Source organism: Osmerus mordax, chromosome 9 (genome assembly GCF_038355195.1).
Source record: "Osmerus mordax isolate fOsmMor3 chromosome 9, fOsmMor3.pri, whole genome shotgun sequence".
Lineage (NCBI taxonomy): Eukaryota > Metazoa > Chordata > Actinopteri > Osmeriformes > Osmeridae > Osmerus > Osmerus mordax.
In genome coordinates this window covers 12,973,895-12,988,478 of record NC_090058.1, presented here as the reverse complement: position 1 = coordinate 12,988,478, position 14,584 = coordinate 12,973,895, and the positions used below count along the sequence as shown (strand labels likewise).

At 44.2% G+C, this 14,584-nt stretch overlaps 1 protein-coding gene across 2 annotated transcripts in view; it reads right to left on the bottom strand.

Annotated features, from left to right (window-relative positions):
* crybg1a (crystallin beta-gamma domain containing 1a) overlaps positions 1-14,584 on the bottom strand; it is a 32,196-nt gene that overhangs the window by 1,500 nt on the left and 16,112 nt on the right. For both annotated transcript variants that reach the window (XM_067242766.1, XM_067242767.1), the window contains 18 exons: positions 13,262-14,385; positions 9,372-13,036; positions 8,596-8,634; positions 8,337-8,455; positions 7,483-7,657; positions 7,108-7,247; positions 5,965-6,091; positions 5,832-5,867; positions 4,233-4,390; positions 3,920-4,046; positions 3,550-3,695; positions 2,495-2,621; positions 2,313-2,342; positions 1,977-2,089; positions 1,595-1,727; positions 1,264-1,403; positions 778-901; positions 479-637 (listed from right to left, as the gene is read on the bottom strand). In XM_067242766.1, coding sequence (XP_067098867.1) covers positions 479-637; positions 778-901; positions 1,264-1,403; positions 1,595-1,727; positions 1,977-2,089; positions 2,313-2,342; positions 2,495-2,621; positions 3,550-3,695; positions 3,920-4,046; positions 4,233-4,390; positions 5,832-5,867; positions 5,965-6,091; positions 7,108-7,247; positions 7,483-7,657; positions 8,337-8,455; positions 8,596-8,634; positions 9,372-13,036; positions 13,262-14,385 — 6,682 coding nt within the window. The remainder of the gene's footprint in view (positions 1-478; positions 638-777; positions 902-1,263; positions 1,404-1,594; positions 1,728-1,976; positions 2,090-2,312; positions 2,343-2,494; positions 2,622-3,549; positions 3,696-3,919; positions 4,047-4,232; positions 4,391-5,831; positions 5,868-5,964; positions 6,092-7,107; positions 7,248-7,482; positions 7,658-8,336; positions 8,456-8,595; positions 8,635-9,371; positions 13,037-13,261; positions 14,386-14,584) is intronic.

The window sequence follows — 14,584 nt, the reverse complement described above, 5'->3', positions numbered from 1 at the left end:
GAATTAGGTGAATTAGGTGAATTAATAAATAACTATTATTTCCTCCCTGCATAGGTCTGTATTGAGTTCTTTGGCAACTGACATTATTGACAAGTCCATTAAGCTTCATTTGGTTGGGAAGGAAAGGAAGCCAAGGACAGGAACTAAGTCTTCCATTAAACACTGCCAAAGCATTTGGTACTGCAAATTTCACTGTCACTTTACTCTCAAAAAGTTTGGAAGATATTCTTCTACTATGGCAGAAACATGGATGACAGAATGGATAGCAATGTATCTAAATACACACACTACTGGCTTGCGATTCTAAAATGAACAATAATAAATCATACACCATGCTCCAGGTAAGTTACTCTAACCAACAAACATTTCTGCTCCTGACTCATGAAACCACTTTGTCCACAGGGGTCGGCAAGGGCCTTCATGTTTTGCATGATAAGGGTCAAATGATGCTTCCACCTTGAGCCGCGTGCAGACCCACCTTGCAGTACAGCAGCCCATCCTGGTACAGCCACAATTGCTCCACCCTGCCAGTTTCCTCCAGAGCCTGCACCCTCATCAGCTTGATGTCATCTATGGAACCTGACAGGGTCATCACGCAGCCAGTCTCCCTGCTCCGCAGACGGAAGTACACCTGCTTCTACAAATGCCAGTACACAGATACCATGAGGCCAGCTGGAATACAGAGGTGAACACAAATTCCCTACCACGCACACTACATAGGACTTTGAAAATGATAGAATCAATGAATCCACCCTCCTGCCCCTCCCCCACCAGTACCTGTAGCAGTGGACGGAGGGAGCCTATTTGCTGCCAGCTGCTGAACTTGCACCAATCCCCTATTTGTCCTGGCTGTAGCAGGAATTGGCGTCCGCGATAGTTTGAATTCTCATACAGCACCCACCTGGAAAGAAAAGAAAAAAAGAATATACCACATAGCCTACTGTACCACCAGTACTTCATGATGCTGTGTACTAGCCAACAGCAGAACAGTGTAATCTAACACTTAAAGGCAGGGTCGGTAATGTTGAGACACACTTTTTTGTCATATTTGCTGAAATAAACTTCACATCCTGATAGCAACCAATAAATCCAAAGGATTGACACTAAAATAAATATAAAATCTGACATCTGTGGGCGTCGCAGGACTGTAATAAACACAACCAATAATAAAAATACTACAAAAAACACAAACGTTTGAAAACTCCCCAACTATATTTTCTATTTGAAGTCCAAGACACGTGAGAGAGTTCAGAGCTTACGTACATTCCTCCGTCGACCACTAGGGAGCGTATGTGTCCATCCAGTCCAGCTAGCTTTAGGTTCACCACTCCAGCTGCCAACACTGTCCGACGCCCCCTGCAGCCAGCCTTACAAAACAAGGTGATGGAGGGCAGAGAGAACTCCTGGAGGGAGAGCACGAAAGACACATGGAGAGGGAGAGATGTGTCGGAAAACAGGACGCTGGAAAACACACACAGACTTCTCCATCCAATACAACCTTTCCACAAGAGCTTTCAAGAGCAATGCTATTTGACTCGACCACACAAATGTGAACACAGACACACACATAAACAGCCCGTCGGTCTCTACGCACGTGTCCCAGAGTCTGTATGGAGCAGATGGTGAAGTCAGGTCCTAGACAGCCTATGGCCTCTGGGTTCTGGTAGTCTCCCTCCTCAAGCACATACATATGACCTGTACACTGGGGACCTTCATACGCCGCCCAGCTGAAACATAACACACACACACACACACACAACTTTAACTTCTTCTAGGTCCAAAAGAAGTTTCCTAATCTTCTTCAGTTCATCCCAGCACACATTGTGTCCCTTCTGTATGTACGTTGGAACAAAGCTTTTTGCAGACACCAGACATGCATCCCCTAAAGCACGATAGCGAGTTTCCCAACCATCCAATACAAGTCTGATCATGGTTCTGCCATGGGCGGTGCAAAGTGCAGCTGACGCAGTGCTCACCTGCCAGCCAGCACCCTGCAGGAGCATGGGGAGAAGGCCTCATCCAGGGTGGCAACACTGTCCTCCAGCACCAGGGCTGTGCCCTGGAACCCTGGCTCCGGGTACAGCAGTACCTAGGCAGACCACGGAGAGCACAATGGGTTAACTGCTGCTCACAGGGGAGCCATGCTGTGAAGTAGCTCCCTACACACACACATGCCACTGAAGGACATAGACTTCGACTTTGAAAACTTGAACGTCCTCCAAGAGGCAGTTTTGCGAGTTTTGAGGTAGACACGCTTGTTATTGTTATCAGTAAACTGACAATTATTAACGAAAAAAGCATGAGGATCTCACCTTAAACTTGTTTGATCCAACTAGGTTATCCTAGAAGTGACACATAAGTGTATATAAAAAATGAGGGAAATCAATGAAAATGATTTTAAGCGATATACACAACTTTGTGATTTCAGTCAGGTTTATAGTGGTTGATATGACTGCATCATACTACTGAATCCGGTCAGATATATGTAGTTTACCTGGAAAACAGGTTGAACTGAGGAGATCCTGAGGTTCCGGCCCCCCCAGTCCTCCGGGCTTCCATAGAGTCCCTTCTCCAGAACATAGAGTTCCCCAGCGAACCCTGAGTTCTCAAAGGCCACCCATCTGTTTATAACACACACATACACAAAGGTACACACACCGGCCTTGAGACCACACCGCACTGTGCAATTTAAAGGAGACTGAACACACTGTATGACAAGGCAGCCCCTATAACTACTAACTCTACCTCCTAGCTCCTTTTTTAATAGGTGTAATAATTAGCTCGATGACTCGCTGAGCAGTAAACAGTAGGAGGCTTCATGAAGGATGCATAAAGGTCACCACAGGTGAGATAACTTGGCTTGCCCTTCTTTATCCTTGTCAACTGCCTCTGGCTAAAGACACTGCACCTGGCTTCTATCACACTTACGTGAACCATCGGTTTACAAAAACGTACTGTACTTTGACATGCATTCTTGTAATTACTTAAATACGCTAACTCACTAAATCAAGTGTCAGGTGTCAGGTAAAGGGGAATCAGGTAAAACAGGTGTTCAATTTGTTTACATATACAGTAACTGGTTAATATGTAAAGATTCATTTAGTGGTAATGTGTGGGTGATAGCCGTTGACATATTAAGCTGAGCTTGTTTCATATTATCCACACACCCAGAGAAGGCTTGGCCTGGGAATACAATCTAGTTTTAGAAGCTTTGTCTAACCTTCGGTATAGATTACCAAAACGTGACATGTACACCCTTCTTGAAAGCTTCTGCCCTCCAGTATTGGGTTTGAGTGTGGGGGAGGGTGGTGTGTTGTGCGTGTATTATCCGAGAGGTTTATGTGTGATGACTACACCCCTGTTGTTATCTGCCAGCATTTTGTAAAGTTCCAATGCACCAAACACCAATGCTCGCTGATTCGTTTTCCTTCCATGTTATACCGTCCATATCACTAATTCACTTAATTCGCTGGGTTTTCAGGTAGAGACTAGATTTAGTTATATTTAGTTTAGTTATATTTAGTTTACATTTTAAAGAGACTAACTTACACTCCACCCAGCACGTTGATGGACTGTGTCTTGGTACCAAACCCTGTGTCCTCCATGTTTAAAACAGGCCCCAGCAGGTCCACGTTTAGCCCCCGTTCTCCAAAGTCCCTCTCACTGAAAACCTTCAAATGCGGGGCCAGGAAATTCTACACAAACACAGAGACAAAACATTGTTTTTTTTTACTCAACACGAAAAAAAAATATTTTTAGTAATATACTGAGTACAGTATACTGGGCCGTAAAATACATAGTAGTCATAATCTCAAAATGACTGCACATTTAAACTTGCCCACGTTGTCGAAAGCATTACGCAAACCTGACAGAAACCGAAGTGTAGATGTGCTGTGTGGTTATGGTTAGGGGTACTCACAGAGAGCACAGGACGTAGTGATAGAAGCGTGTCGCCGTAGCCCCCCCACTCCCTGCATTCTGTGTACTCTCCCTCCTCCAGGAGGAACTGACGACCCTCAAACTCTGGCTGGTTGAAGCCCACCCAGCTGCAACCAGATGGGACACACATACTCATGTCACACGGTCAAAAGCGTTCCCACACACACAGTCACACGCAAGACAAATAAAGGGTGGAGAGATGGGTCTGAGTGAAATATCAAAGTGAAATATTTAGTTATCAAGTTATCAAAAATGTGTGGTTTCCAAGATACGCTTGAGATTAAAGCACTCACAGCCCACCGAGGATTTTGATAGACCCGACGGAACTCAGTGACTTCCGTGTCCCCTCTGTCTCCTCCTCTTCCTCCGCTGATTCCTCTCCCAGGTTATACACGTCACCGTCGATCTCCATGCACTTGCCCTTAAACCCGGGCTTCTCGTACACCATGGCCTGGGGGATGGAGAGGTAGGGAGGGGTCTGCTGAGATAGTTGCTGTGCCAGATTCAGGGCCCGGCTTGCGTAAGGGCAGCATGCCAGTCATTCAGCGGATTCCAGTTCTGCTGCGGGCTAGGGACTGTACCATTGCTCAACCCACACTGTGAGTTGGGCCCAGGTATTGTGCTGTTTAAATCCAACATGTTTGTGAGGGATTGACAGTGACACAATGGGGTAGGGTTCACCTTCTGTGTGAGGTTTGGTTGTAAATCTTTACAGCGTGTCACCATTTAAGGGCATATTTAGTACACTGCATGTATGTCATTTGTCGATTTAGGTGGGATTGCCCCTTCAATGCCCCTACCACTTGCTAATAAGAGTATGGTTTGCTGTAGTATAGCTTCCTCAGTGGATTAAAATGTTCTGTGAGGACCAGGGCTGGATCGGGACAAAAAATGGCCCTGGGATTTTTGCTCAGACCGGCCCACCATAATCGGTCGGACACAGGTGCCATGGCCAGTCATCTCTCCTCTATGTTCTATGTTCACCTGTTTTTGCAAAATGTCAGGTACTGTAGGCTTAGAAACTGAAGCTACAGCACTAAACATGTTGAGGCATCAATCTCTAGACTTTTACTTTTTTGGGCCTGCAACATCTCCACCCCACCCTTGCCCTTGCCCTTTTGTTTCTCCATCCGAATCCACAGATTTTTGGCTCTGAGCCACTGTATTTGACACAAGAAACAGAGGGGGAGAGGTGGAGCCTGTTAAGAGATGTGATTGGGCCAGCCCAGTGTCAGTATGGAGAATGAACCAATGGGCCGTTGTCCATGCTTTATGGGCCGGTCGTTGGCCAATTTTTATATCGGCCCTAAGTGCGTCAGCCCACCCGGTATGCCAGATTACCAGTCCAGGCCTGGTGAGAACACATTGCTGATTGTACTCAGTCCGGTACACTGAGCGTATTATTGCCTCTAAACAGAGAACCTGGAGGCCACACCCTGTGGAGCCACGTGCCAGTTCTGCTGCACGAACAAGCATGGATCTCTCCCCAGTAGCGTAGCCACAGCATAGTGTGGGGAAAGCCGCTCCTTTCCCCACAGCATGCCAAAGCAGCATTCAAATAATACAGCTATGAGTGTATTGCTAAATAATTACGGAGCTGTTCTAAATATTTCACAGTTGGTCTGTAACTTGTCTGAACCCAACAATGTGTTACAGTATTTAAACATTTAATGCTCACTTTATTTTAATATATACAGTACATTTCTTGTAAATGTTTAGTTTTGTTGAGCAAAATGTTGTTGCACTCAAAATAAACCGAACCAGACTTGATGAGCGTAGTGTAGTGTGTGTTTGATCTGTGTATGTGCTCATGAAGTCTTAGAGGACCAGGCTAGACCCATTATGGTGATATGATATATGGTGATATATGGTATATATAAACATAATCCTACCTTTACTTCATTGGGACTTTCCACCTTCAATCCACCCTGTTAGAGACACAACATCATATACTGTAGTTAGAAGAAGCCATTTGAGCAGTCAATAAATAAACAAACACAAGTTGCTACCAATGTATACCAATACCATTTTGAGTGGTCGAAGAGACCCAATGAAGGGCTGTGGGAAACCCCAGGCCTCTGGGCAGGGGTACTCTCCCACCTCCAGCACTGCCAGCAGACCTGCCAAACCAGGATCACTCCATACTAGCCAGCTGTAGAGATTGGGGAGAAGGAAGTCAGGTGGCTGAGCGGTTAGGGAATCGGGCTAGTAATCAGAAGGTTGCTGGTTCGATCCCCTCGCTCTGCCAAATGACGTTGTGTCCTTGGGCAAGGCACTTCACCCTACTTGCCTCGGGGGGAATGTCCCTGTACTTACTGGAATTCGCTCTGGATAAGAGCGTCTGCTAAATGACTAAATGTAAATGTAAAGGAAGCACACACACACACACCAAGGTAAGCATACACACACAAGGACCCGCATGCACACACACCCACACACACAAATATTAAAAGAGACAATAGTCATGGCTTTCCAATCACGCCATTACTAAGACAGCTGGCATTTCATTTGTTCATAAACACCATAAACTCATCATCCCAGAATCATGTCAGGGTGTGGCATTCACACTGCCCTGGGTGATTCTCAAAAACCTTAAGGAATTGAACAGGTTGACTCCTATGGGAGTGCACTGCACACACACATTGAAAGACTCACCCAACAACAAGGTACATATTATTAACAAATCAACACACTTGTTTACAAACACACAATTTATGATTATCGACAGCTGTACAACACACTGCATTAAACATGCAGTATACTGTATGTGTACTCATTTACAAAAGCGGACTCTTCCTGTTAAAACAAAATGAGTGTGATTAAGCAACCTCAGGCTACATTACTGTTACAAGCAGATGCAAGCCGGCCTGCATACTTTCATGGTAAGACATACAGACTTGTTCAAGTTATATTGTCTTTGCTATTGCCACAGAGTTTTTTTTTTTTTACCTGGTTGCCAACAAAAACTACAATACTGCTCATGGAGGCTGCCTGGTTCTCAACATTCTAATCACACGACACCTTGTTCTTGAATCATGGTCAAGGACCATTCTAATCACACCAACAACAACCAAGATGTACATGGTCAATCTGTGGTCAAAGCTGTGGTTAAAGTGACCCCATGTTGGGTTATATTGGGGGTAGGAGAAAGCAGAGAGGGAAACTCACACTCCAGAGTGGACTTTAATGGAGCCGGTGTTCAGTGGGACACCGAATGAGCCGGTCTCTATGGTGTCATCGCAGTAAGATGACATCCTCCCCATTCCGTTGACCTCAGCGTACAGGTCAATCCGTGGGACACTGTAGTCCTGTCATACACAAAACATGAAACATGCAGAACATCAACATTAATGGTGAGAAATCGGAACCCCATGTTGATTTCTAGGAATATTTGGCAAACATACAGACATTTAGAATGATGTGCACTGTTGAAAGATTGAAATAGCGCATGGTCCATCACAAAAAGCACAATGTTTTGTTTTGATTGAAACAAGAGATGAGTAAATCAATTCAAGAGACAATCTATTCCTCCACATGTCTCACCCTCACAGCCAGACGAACAGAACCAACCACCATGGGCGATGTTAGAATGGGCTGGCCCAATTCATCCTGTGCCTTGGGGCCCACCTCCTCTCCCCATATGTTGGGTAGCTCTGTGGTTCCCTCTTCAAGAGCAATGGTACGCCCCTGGAATCCTGGCTTTTCATACAGGATCCAGCTACAGGAGGAAAAATATTAACCTCAGAGTAGCTTTTGACCATTCTGAAACTCTTTATGTTCAAACATTAGCAACATGAAAAGTTGGCCGCAAATGCCTTTGTCCACTGCACTTCCTCCGATGACCTCTTAATCTGGGAAGAACTTCAAATTCTGAGTAAGTAAATTTACAAATGTATCTATTTTACTCTCAGCTACCTTAAATATCCCATGACATGCTGTTTTTGGATGCTTTTATATAGGCCTTAGTGGTCCCTTAATACTGTATCTGAAGTCTCTTTCCAGAAATTACAGAATTACAGCCACTACGCGCAGTCCCACAATGAGCTTTCCTCAGGACGTGCCGTTTCTGTGTCTGTAGCTTTAAATGCTATGACGAAGAAAGAGGCGGGCTAACTCCATAACTCATATTAATGTTAAATAACCTCCTAAAGTGAACATTTCATGTCATGGGACCTTTAATAAACGTATCTATATTTCTCACATTCTGTGAATGGACATATCTCAGAAGTCTTTCCTCCTTTCCTTGAGACCATCAATGTTCTGACATTACTAGATGGATTCAAGCTGTGCAGATATTTTTGTTGTTTTTGCACCTTTACAATCTTGTCACAGATTGCTTCAAAGCCGGTAAATTAGGATAGCCTTTAAATGATTCACACAGGGTAAACGTTTCCTACCATCCTCTAATGACCCTGGCTGAGATGACGGGTGAAAGTTTCATCATGGTGGCATCCTCCATATCACAGTAAAGCTCATATGCTTGTCCTCCACACTGGACATTCTCATGGATGACGAGCTGATACAGGAAATGATGCATTAGGATTCCTTCAACAACTCAGTTTTCCCTAGTACTAGAAGGTACTAGGGCAATTTACTAACTGAAAAAAGGTGTCCAAAGAATTGGCAACAGGAGATTTCAAATCAAGTGATCCATACCTTTCCAGGACGTTTGTGGAACCCTCTTACTTCAGGAATCTGCAGGAAAATGCCATATATTTGGGAAGGATGGGAAAAATAATTGAATGTTTATTGTATCATTTCATGAGGTAATGGAAAACCTTAAATAAATTAAGCTTTTGTAGTACGTAGTATTATTGTGCTAGATACAAACTGTAAGTAAGTACAATTGTTGTAAACAAATGTTGTGTACAAGTTGTAAACAAATAAAATAGGTACAGTATGTGCATGCGGAAACAGTCTATTTTGAAATAACGTGAAAATTATCTGATGGTTCCTGTCAAATTCCGTTTTTTGGACTGTTTAAAATGTATTTCAAACAATTTCACATCAATCTAAACCTTATCACGACTGCTTGAGACACCATTGCCATGGAGATGGAGTGAGATAATACACAAGCCCTTTGAATCAGGTGACTTTTCCTAAGTGATTGCCCAGCCCATGTAAGAATGTATTGCGTGTCCAAACTCATTCAGTTGTAAAAGATGTATCACACTCTTGTCTATAGAGAAGAAGTAGTGTTAAAATAGAGGATCTGACAGGTTGGGGGAGACAGGGCTGCATCCTAAACATTCAAACACTTGTCTATTGTTGATTGTTCATACTGTATTAGTCCATATAACTTAGGAAGATTCAGTATTTGAGTGAGTAGTAACAAATATCTCAATACAGACCAGCTGATTAGCCATCCAACTTAGAAAAAACTAAATAAACGTGTAATCAGAATTTTCAACAGAAATAGAATTCACCATTACCTGAGTTTTGGCTTCAGGGAGTGCATTCAGTGAGGCTTTTTGGACGTGGTTGGAAGCTGTAGACGCTCCTGCAAGGCCCTTTAGGTCCACATCAGTATGGAGTCCATGTGTCTTTACTACCTCCATAACACTGGTGTTAGCCCTCTCTTTAGGGGCAATACTCTGCTTAGAACTCTCTGCAGCTTTCACCACACCGTTGTCCTTCTTAAGGTATTGCCCTACAAGATCCGGAAGTTTTATCTCAGTGAATGAGGGAAGAGGAGGAGGTGAGGAGGAGCTGTTCATTGAGTCACCTAAACCCACACCCACACGCAGGCTCGGATCCACACTCTTCACTCCAACCTTGCCTGGCTCATTTCCAGACTGGGAAATAAGGTCTTTGACAGGGTTCCCAGGGGAAAAGAAATCCTGGCTTCTGTAGCTGAGTGGGCCGTTTGAGGATGAGGCAACGTCAATGTCACTGTGAATGTTGTCAGTCACCAGAGGTTTAACCTGTGGGTCTGTTAATGCCTCTTTGTTCTTTCTTGAGGTCCTGGGGGAACTCCTGAGGCTGGAGAGAATGGACATCCTCTCGAGCCGAGAGGAGAGCTTGGCAGGTTCTTCTCCCTTCTCCTTTTCCTCTTCCTTCTTTACTTCTACATTCTCTTCCATTTCTGACTCTTTGCCTTCCCCTTGGTCCAGTGATTTTCCTGGGTTTCGCGTCTGGAGGGATTTGAAGAGAATACTATTTTCTCTGCTTGACCGTTTGGCCTGGGTTTTCACTTGCCGGTTTGAGCCCTGCATCTTTATCACCATAGCTGGCGAAAGGTCATCCTGACGCTTATTCTTTTTTCGAAGGCCGAACTCGAACCCCTCAGAGTTGAAGGGCATCTCGAAGCAGCCTTCTTTGATGGCAGGCATGACAAAACGTGGTGGGAGTGTCTTTGCTTGTCTGACCCTCTTTGGGGGAAGAGGAAATGGGATCCCCCCTTCCTTGATACTTTTGATGAAGTCATCCCTGTTTTCTAGCTCCAGACTTTCATCCTCACTGGCTGCCGAATCCAGTCTCTTCTTGGCTACCTTCTTTCCGTGTGGTTTGGGGCCACGCTCCACATCCAGCCAGCTAGAAGGGGAGTCCTGCCCTGGATGCAAAGTTTCAGGAGGATATTTGGATTTCAGGATAATTGAGTATTTCAGGAACTCTTCCATCTTGGAAGGCATCTTTGCAGGCTTTGGAGGTTCATTGAGGATCGTCTCTCCATAAACGTTACTGACCTTGGAGGTCTGTGATTCCCGTTTTTGGTCCATCTTATCAACTGCACTTTCAGTACATAACTTCTGTGGTTTGTGCTCTTGTTTCGTTGTGCTCTGCTTGTTGTAAGCTGTCAAGTTGATCGTCTCAGTTTCAAGTTTTGTATCACTAGCAATAACTGTCGTTTGAAGTGCAACATCACCAAGTCTGCTCTCTACTTTTTTTTCTGTTACCTCCTTCTGCGCTTTGGCTCCAATGGATTTTGTATCTTCCCGTTCCGATTGGTCAATTACAGTCTTTGGCTGCTGTTGAGGAGGGATTTCACAAGTAGTCTCCTCTGTTGTAGCCTGACTTGGCTTGTCCTCTAGTTTAGCCTTTTTCTCGGTTTTGGTACATGATTCAGCTGAATTAATTTGGGCGAAAGAAGCCTCTTTGTTGAGGAGATCATCGTTCTCAACTGGTTTCTGAACAATAGCGTTCTCTGTGGGAACATCTGAGGGTTCCTCTGGCTTCCTGTCCATCTTCTTAACCCTTTCTCCCTTCTTCTGTGAGTCACTCGCTTCCAAAGAATCCACGGACAAAGCATTTGGGCCTTCTTGGGTTGGGAAGAGAGTTAACTTCTGTGATGCCCCCTGTGAACCAATCGTTGACAGTAGTGCCTCATCCTGACTCTCTTTCATTTGAGAATCATCGGTAAAATTTTTGGCTAAACTACCAGCAAATTCATTCAAGTCCTTTACTGTTTTGTTAACAGGCTGTTTCTCCTTGTTTAGCTCATCTATCGGGATGGGCAAAATCTCAGACAAAGCTACTTTTCTCTGATTACATTGGGTCTCAATGCCACTGTGAATTATGTCCGTCAGCAGAGGTTTAACCTGTGTATCTATTACTTCCTTGTGAGAGGCTGATACAATGGCGCCTGGGTCAGATGGGCTGTTATGTTGGACTGAACACAGGTCGACAGTTCCTGCCTGCTCTGACAGCTCTGACACAGTTTTCACATGCTCACCCTTTTCAGCATTTTCTTGTGGAGGATCTTCTGGTGATTTTGGTTGTTGTACTTGTGTAGCACTTGGCTTCACGATTTGGACTTGCTCAGGATGTGTATTAATTTCAACTTTGGCATCAGGTTTAGTTTTGATTTGGTCCTCCATAGAACCCTTTGTTTCCGTTACTGATGAGTGACCAGTTAGGTCTTTAGGTTCTATGCTTCTGTCTCTTCTGGGTGAAGGGTCTACAGCTTGCGTTTGATGCTGTTTTACTTGAATGTTAGCAAACTCACCCTTGATGTCAGTTTTGCTACTACCAGAAAATTCATTCAAGTCCTTTACTGTTTTGTTAACAGGCTGTTTCTCCTTGTTTAGCTCATCTATCGGGATGGGCAAAATCTCAGACAAAGCTACTTTTCTCTGATGACATTGGGTCTCAATGCCACTGTGAATTACGTCCGTCAGCAGAGGTTTAACCTGTGTATCTATTACTTCCTTGTGAGAGGCTGATACAATGGCGCCTGGGTCAGATGGGCTGTTATGTTGGACTGAACACAGGTCGACAGTTCCTGCCTGCTCTGACAGCTCTGACACAGTTTTCACATGCTCACCCTTTTCAGCATGTTCTTGTGGAGGATCTTCTGGTGATTTTGGTTGTTCTACCTTTGTAGCACTTGGCTTCACGATTTGGACTTGCTCAGGATGTGAATTAATTTCAACTTTGGCATCAGGTTTAGTTTTGATTTCCGTTAATGATGACTGACCTGTTAGGTCTTTAGGTTCTATGCTTCTGACTGGTCTGGGTGAAGGCTCTCCAGCTTCCGTTTGATGCTGTTTTACTTGAGTGTTAACAAACTCACCTTTGATGTCAGTTTTGCTACTTAATTTGTCCTTCCCTGAATCATTGTTCATAGTTACTAGAGGTTTTTCTGACGTGATTTGCTGTTCATGCTGCACAGATTCATTTTCAGTCTGAGATAATGCTTTATCAGTGCTAACACTGACACTGTCCTTAACTAAATCCTGTAGATCAGTAATTGGTTCAGTTGCAGCCTGTGTGTTAGAGGAACTCTGGGAGATGGTGGTTTTCTGTTGAGATGCGGGGGGTGTGGTAGCCTGGGGAATTATTTTCAGAGGTGTGCTGGATAAAGTTTTGGTGGGGCTCTTTTGACGTAGCGTAGGGAGTTTGCTTGCTGAACACGAAACATCACTTGGGTCTTTCACCTGTTCTGTCCTTTCAGGACTTTTCCCAGTTTGCTTTGGTGACAACATTGCATCCTTCTTGGCCTTGCAGTCACTATGTTCCTTTCCTCTCAAAGGGGAGGGCTTCTCTGCTGTAGTTGGTGAGGCTGGGGTTGGCGGGTCACCCTCCTCACTGGCCCTTCTTTTATTGGGAGGCTGCTTGGGCATGTTCCTTGACAAAGGGCCGAATAGCGTGATTCCGGCTGGTGATACAGAAAGAAATAATTGTTGGTTACTGTATGTTGATGAATAATTAGTTGGTTAATCTAGTATTGAGAATATATATATATACACATTTATTTTATATATATTTTTAAATATGTGACAGCTGGTAATTAAATGTACAGTTTTTCAATTAAATTACAATATAATGTCAAATCATGCTCAATGATCCTATCTGTTACATACGATTAAATATTTGATCCTACTTTTCTCAGAAGTCTCATAGGGCTTTTTCTCAGCAGACAGTTTTTTCTCTGAGAGGAGAAGCTCTAGCGGTTTAGGACTGGTGGGTGTGGAGGGCACACCTGTGACCCCCGACTCTGTCTGACCGGTCTTCAGGCTCTCTGGGTCACTGGGTTCGGGTTTGCTGTTACTCCTCTTCCTCGCCGAAGATGAAGATTGTTCCTGAACTTTGGGTAACCGGCTTTTTGGTATTTGTGTTTTAACGGGACTGTCCTTTGACGGAGTCAGTTTTTCTGTGCTATGAACTGTGTTGGCATTCTTAGTATCAGTCACCAGTCCATTAATAGGTTCCCCAGTAGAGGTATTCTCTTCACTTTTATCTTTCCTGAGCTTAGTGACAGATCTTGGTACTTTAGCAGGTAACACTTCACCTGACTGAACAGACACTCTAGTGGATTTTCCTCCTGAACTTCCTCCCTTTACATGTTCAAAACTAGGTTTCCGGTCTACCGTGCTTGAGGTTACAGGATTCTGCAGCATTAGCTCTTTTGGTTTTGGAGGCGTTGATGGTTTGGAAATAACTGACTCTGAAACATAACCCCCTGAGGTTGGATCTTGTTCTGTTGCTGGTTTGGATGGATCGTCTAAAGACTTTTCGAATGACTTTTTGGGGATTCTAGACTTAGGGCTAGTGACCACAACTTCTTCACTTCTGACTACAGCTGATGGCTCCTCTGACAAAGGTGACATACCCTCTTTTGTCTCGCTGTCATCTTTCTTGGGAGTCACAACCTTCGTCTTTGCAACGAGACCTTTGAGTTTGACCTTTGGCGGAGGTTTGCTTTTCACCACACTTGTCCCACCTGGCCTGCTGCCTGTTCCTACTTGAGCCTCTGGTTTTGTAGGGGAGGCACACTGACCCTTCACCCCTGACCCTCCAGCATGTGACTGTGTCCTCTGTCCTGGCATGTCTGAAGTGTCATCCATATCAGAGGCCTTTGAGGCTGTTCTTGTTGTCTTTGTTGGACTGTCTGCTATGGCAGTCTGAACATGCAGGTTTAACTCAGTGTCTGTATGTTCAGATGTCTTCTCTGCACTGCTGGAGTCATGGTTAGGTTGGTTATTTGTGCTTTTGAGGTTTGGTGGCCTAGAAAATAAAATAAGATAGAGACCGTGATTATAATCTTCCTTAAACATGAAAGCAAAAAACTCTTTACCACAAACATGCACATAAGTAACCTTCATTCTCATTTAACAACTAGGACATTCCTAGGAAAATAGTAGATCTGTTATCTGATTCTAATTAAAATGTGGGTTTGTAAACCCATGGTATGTGGATTGCAACC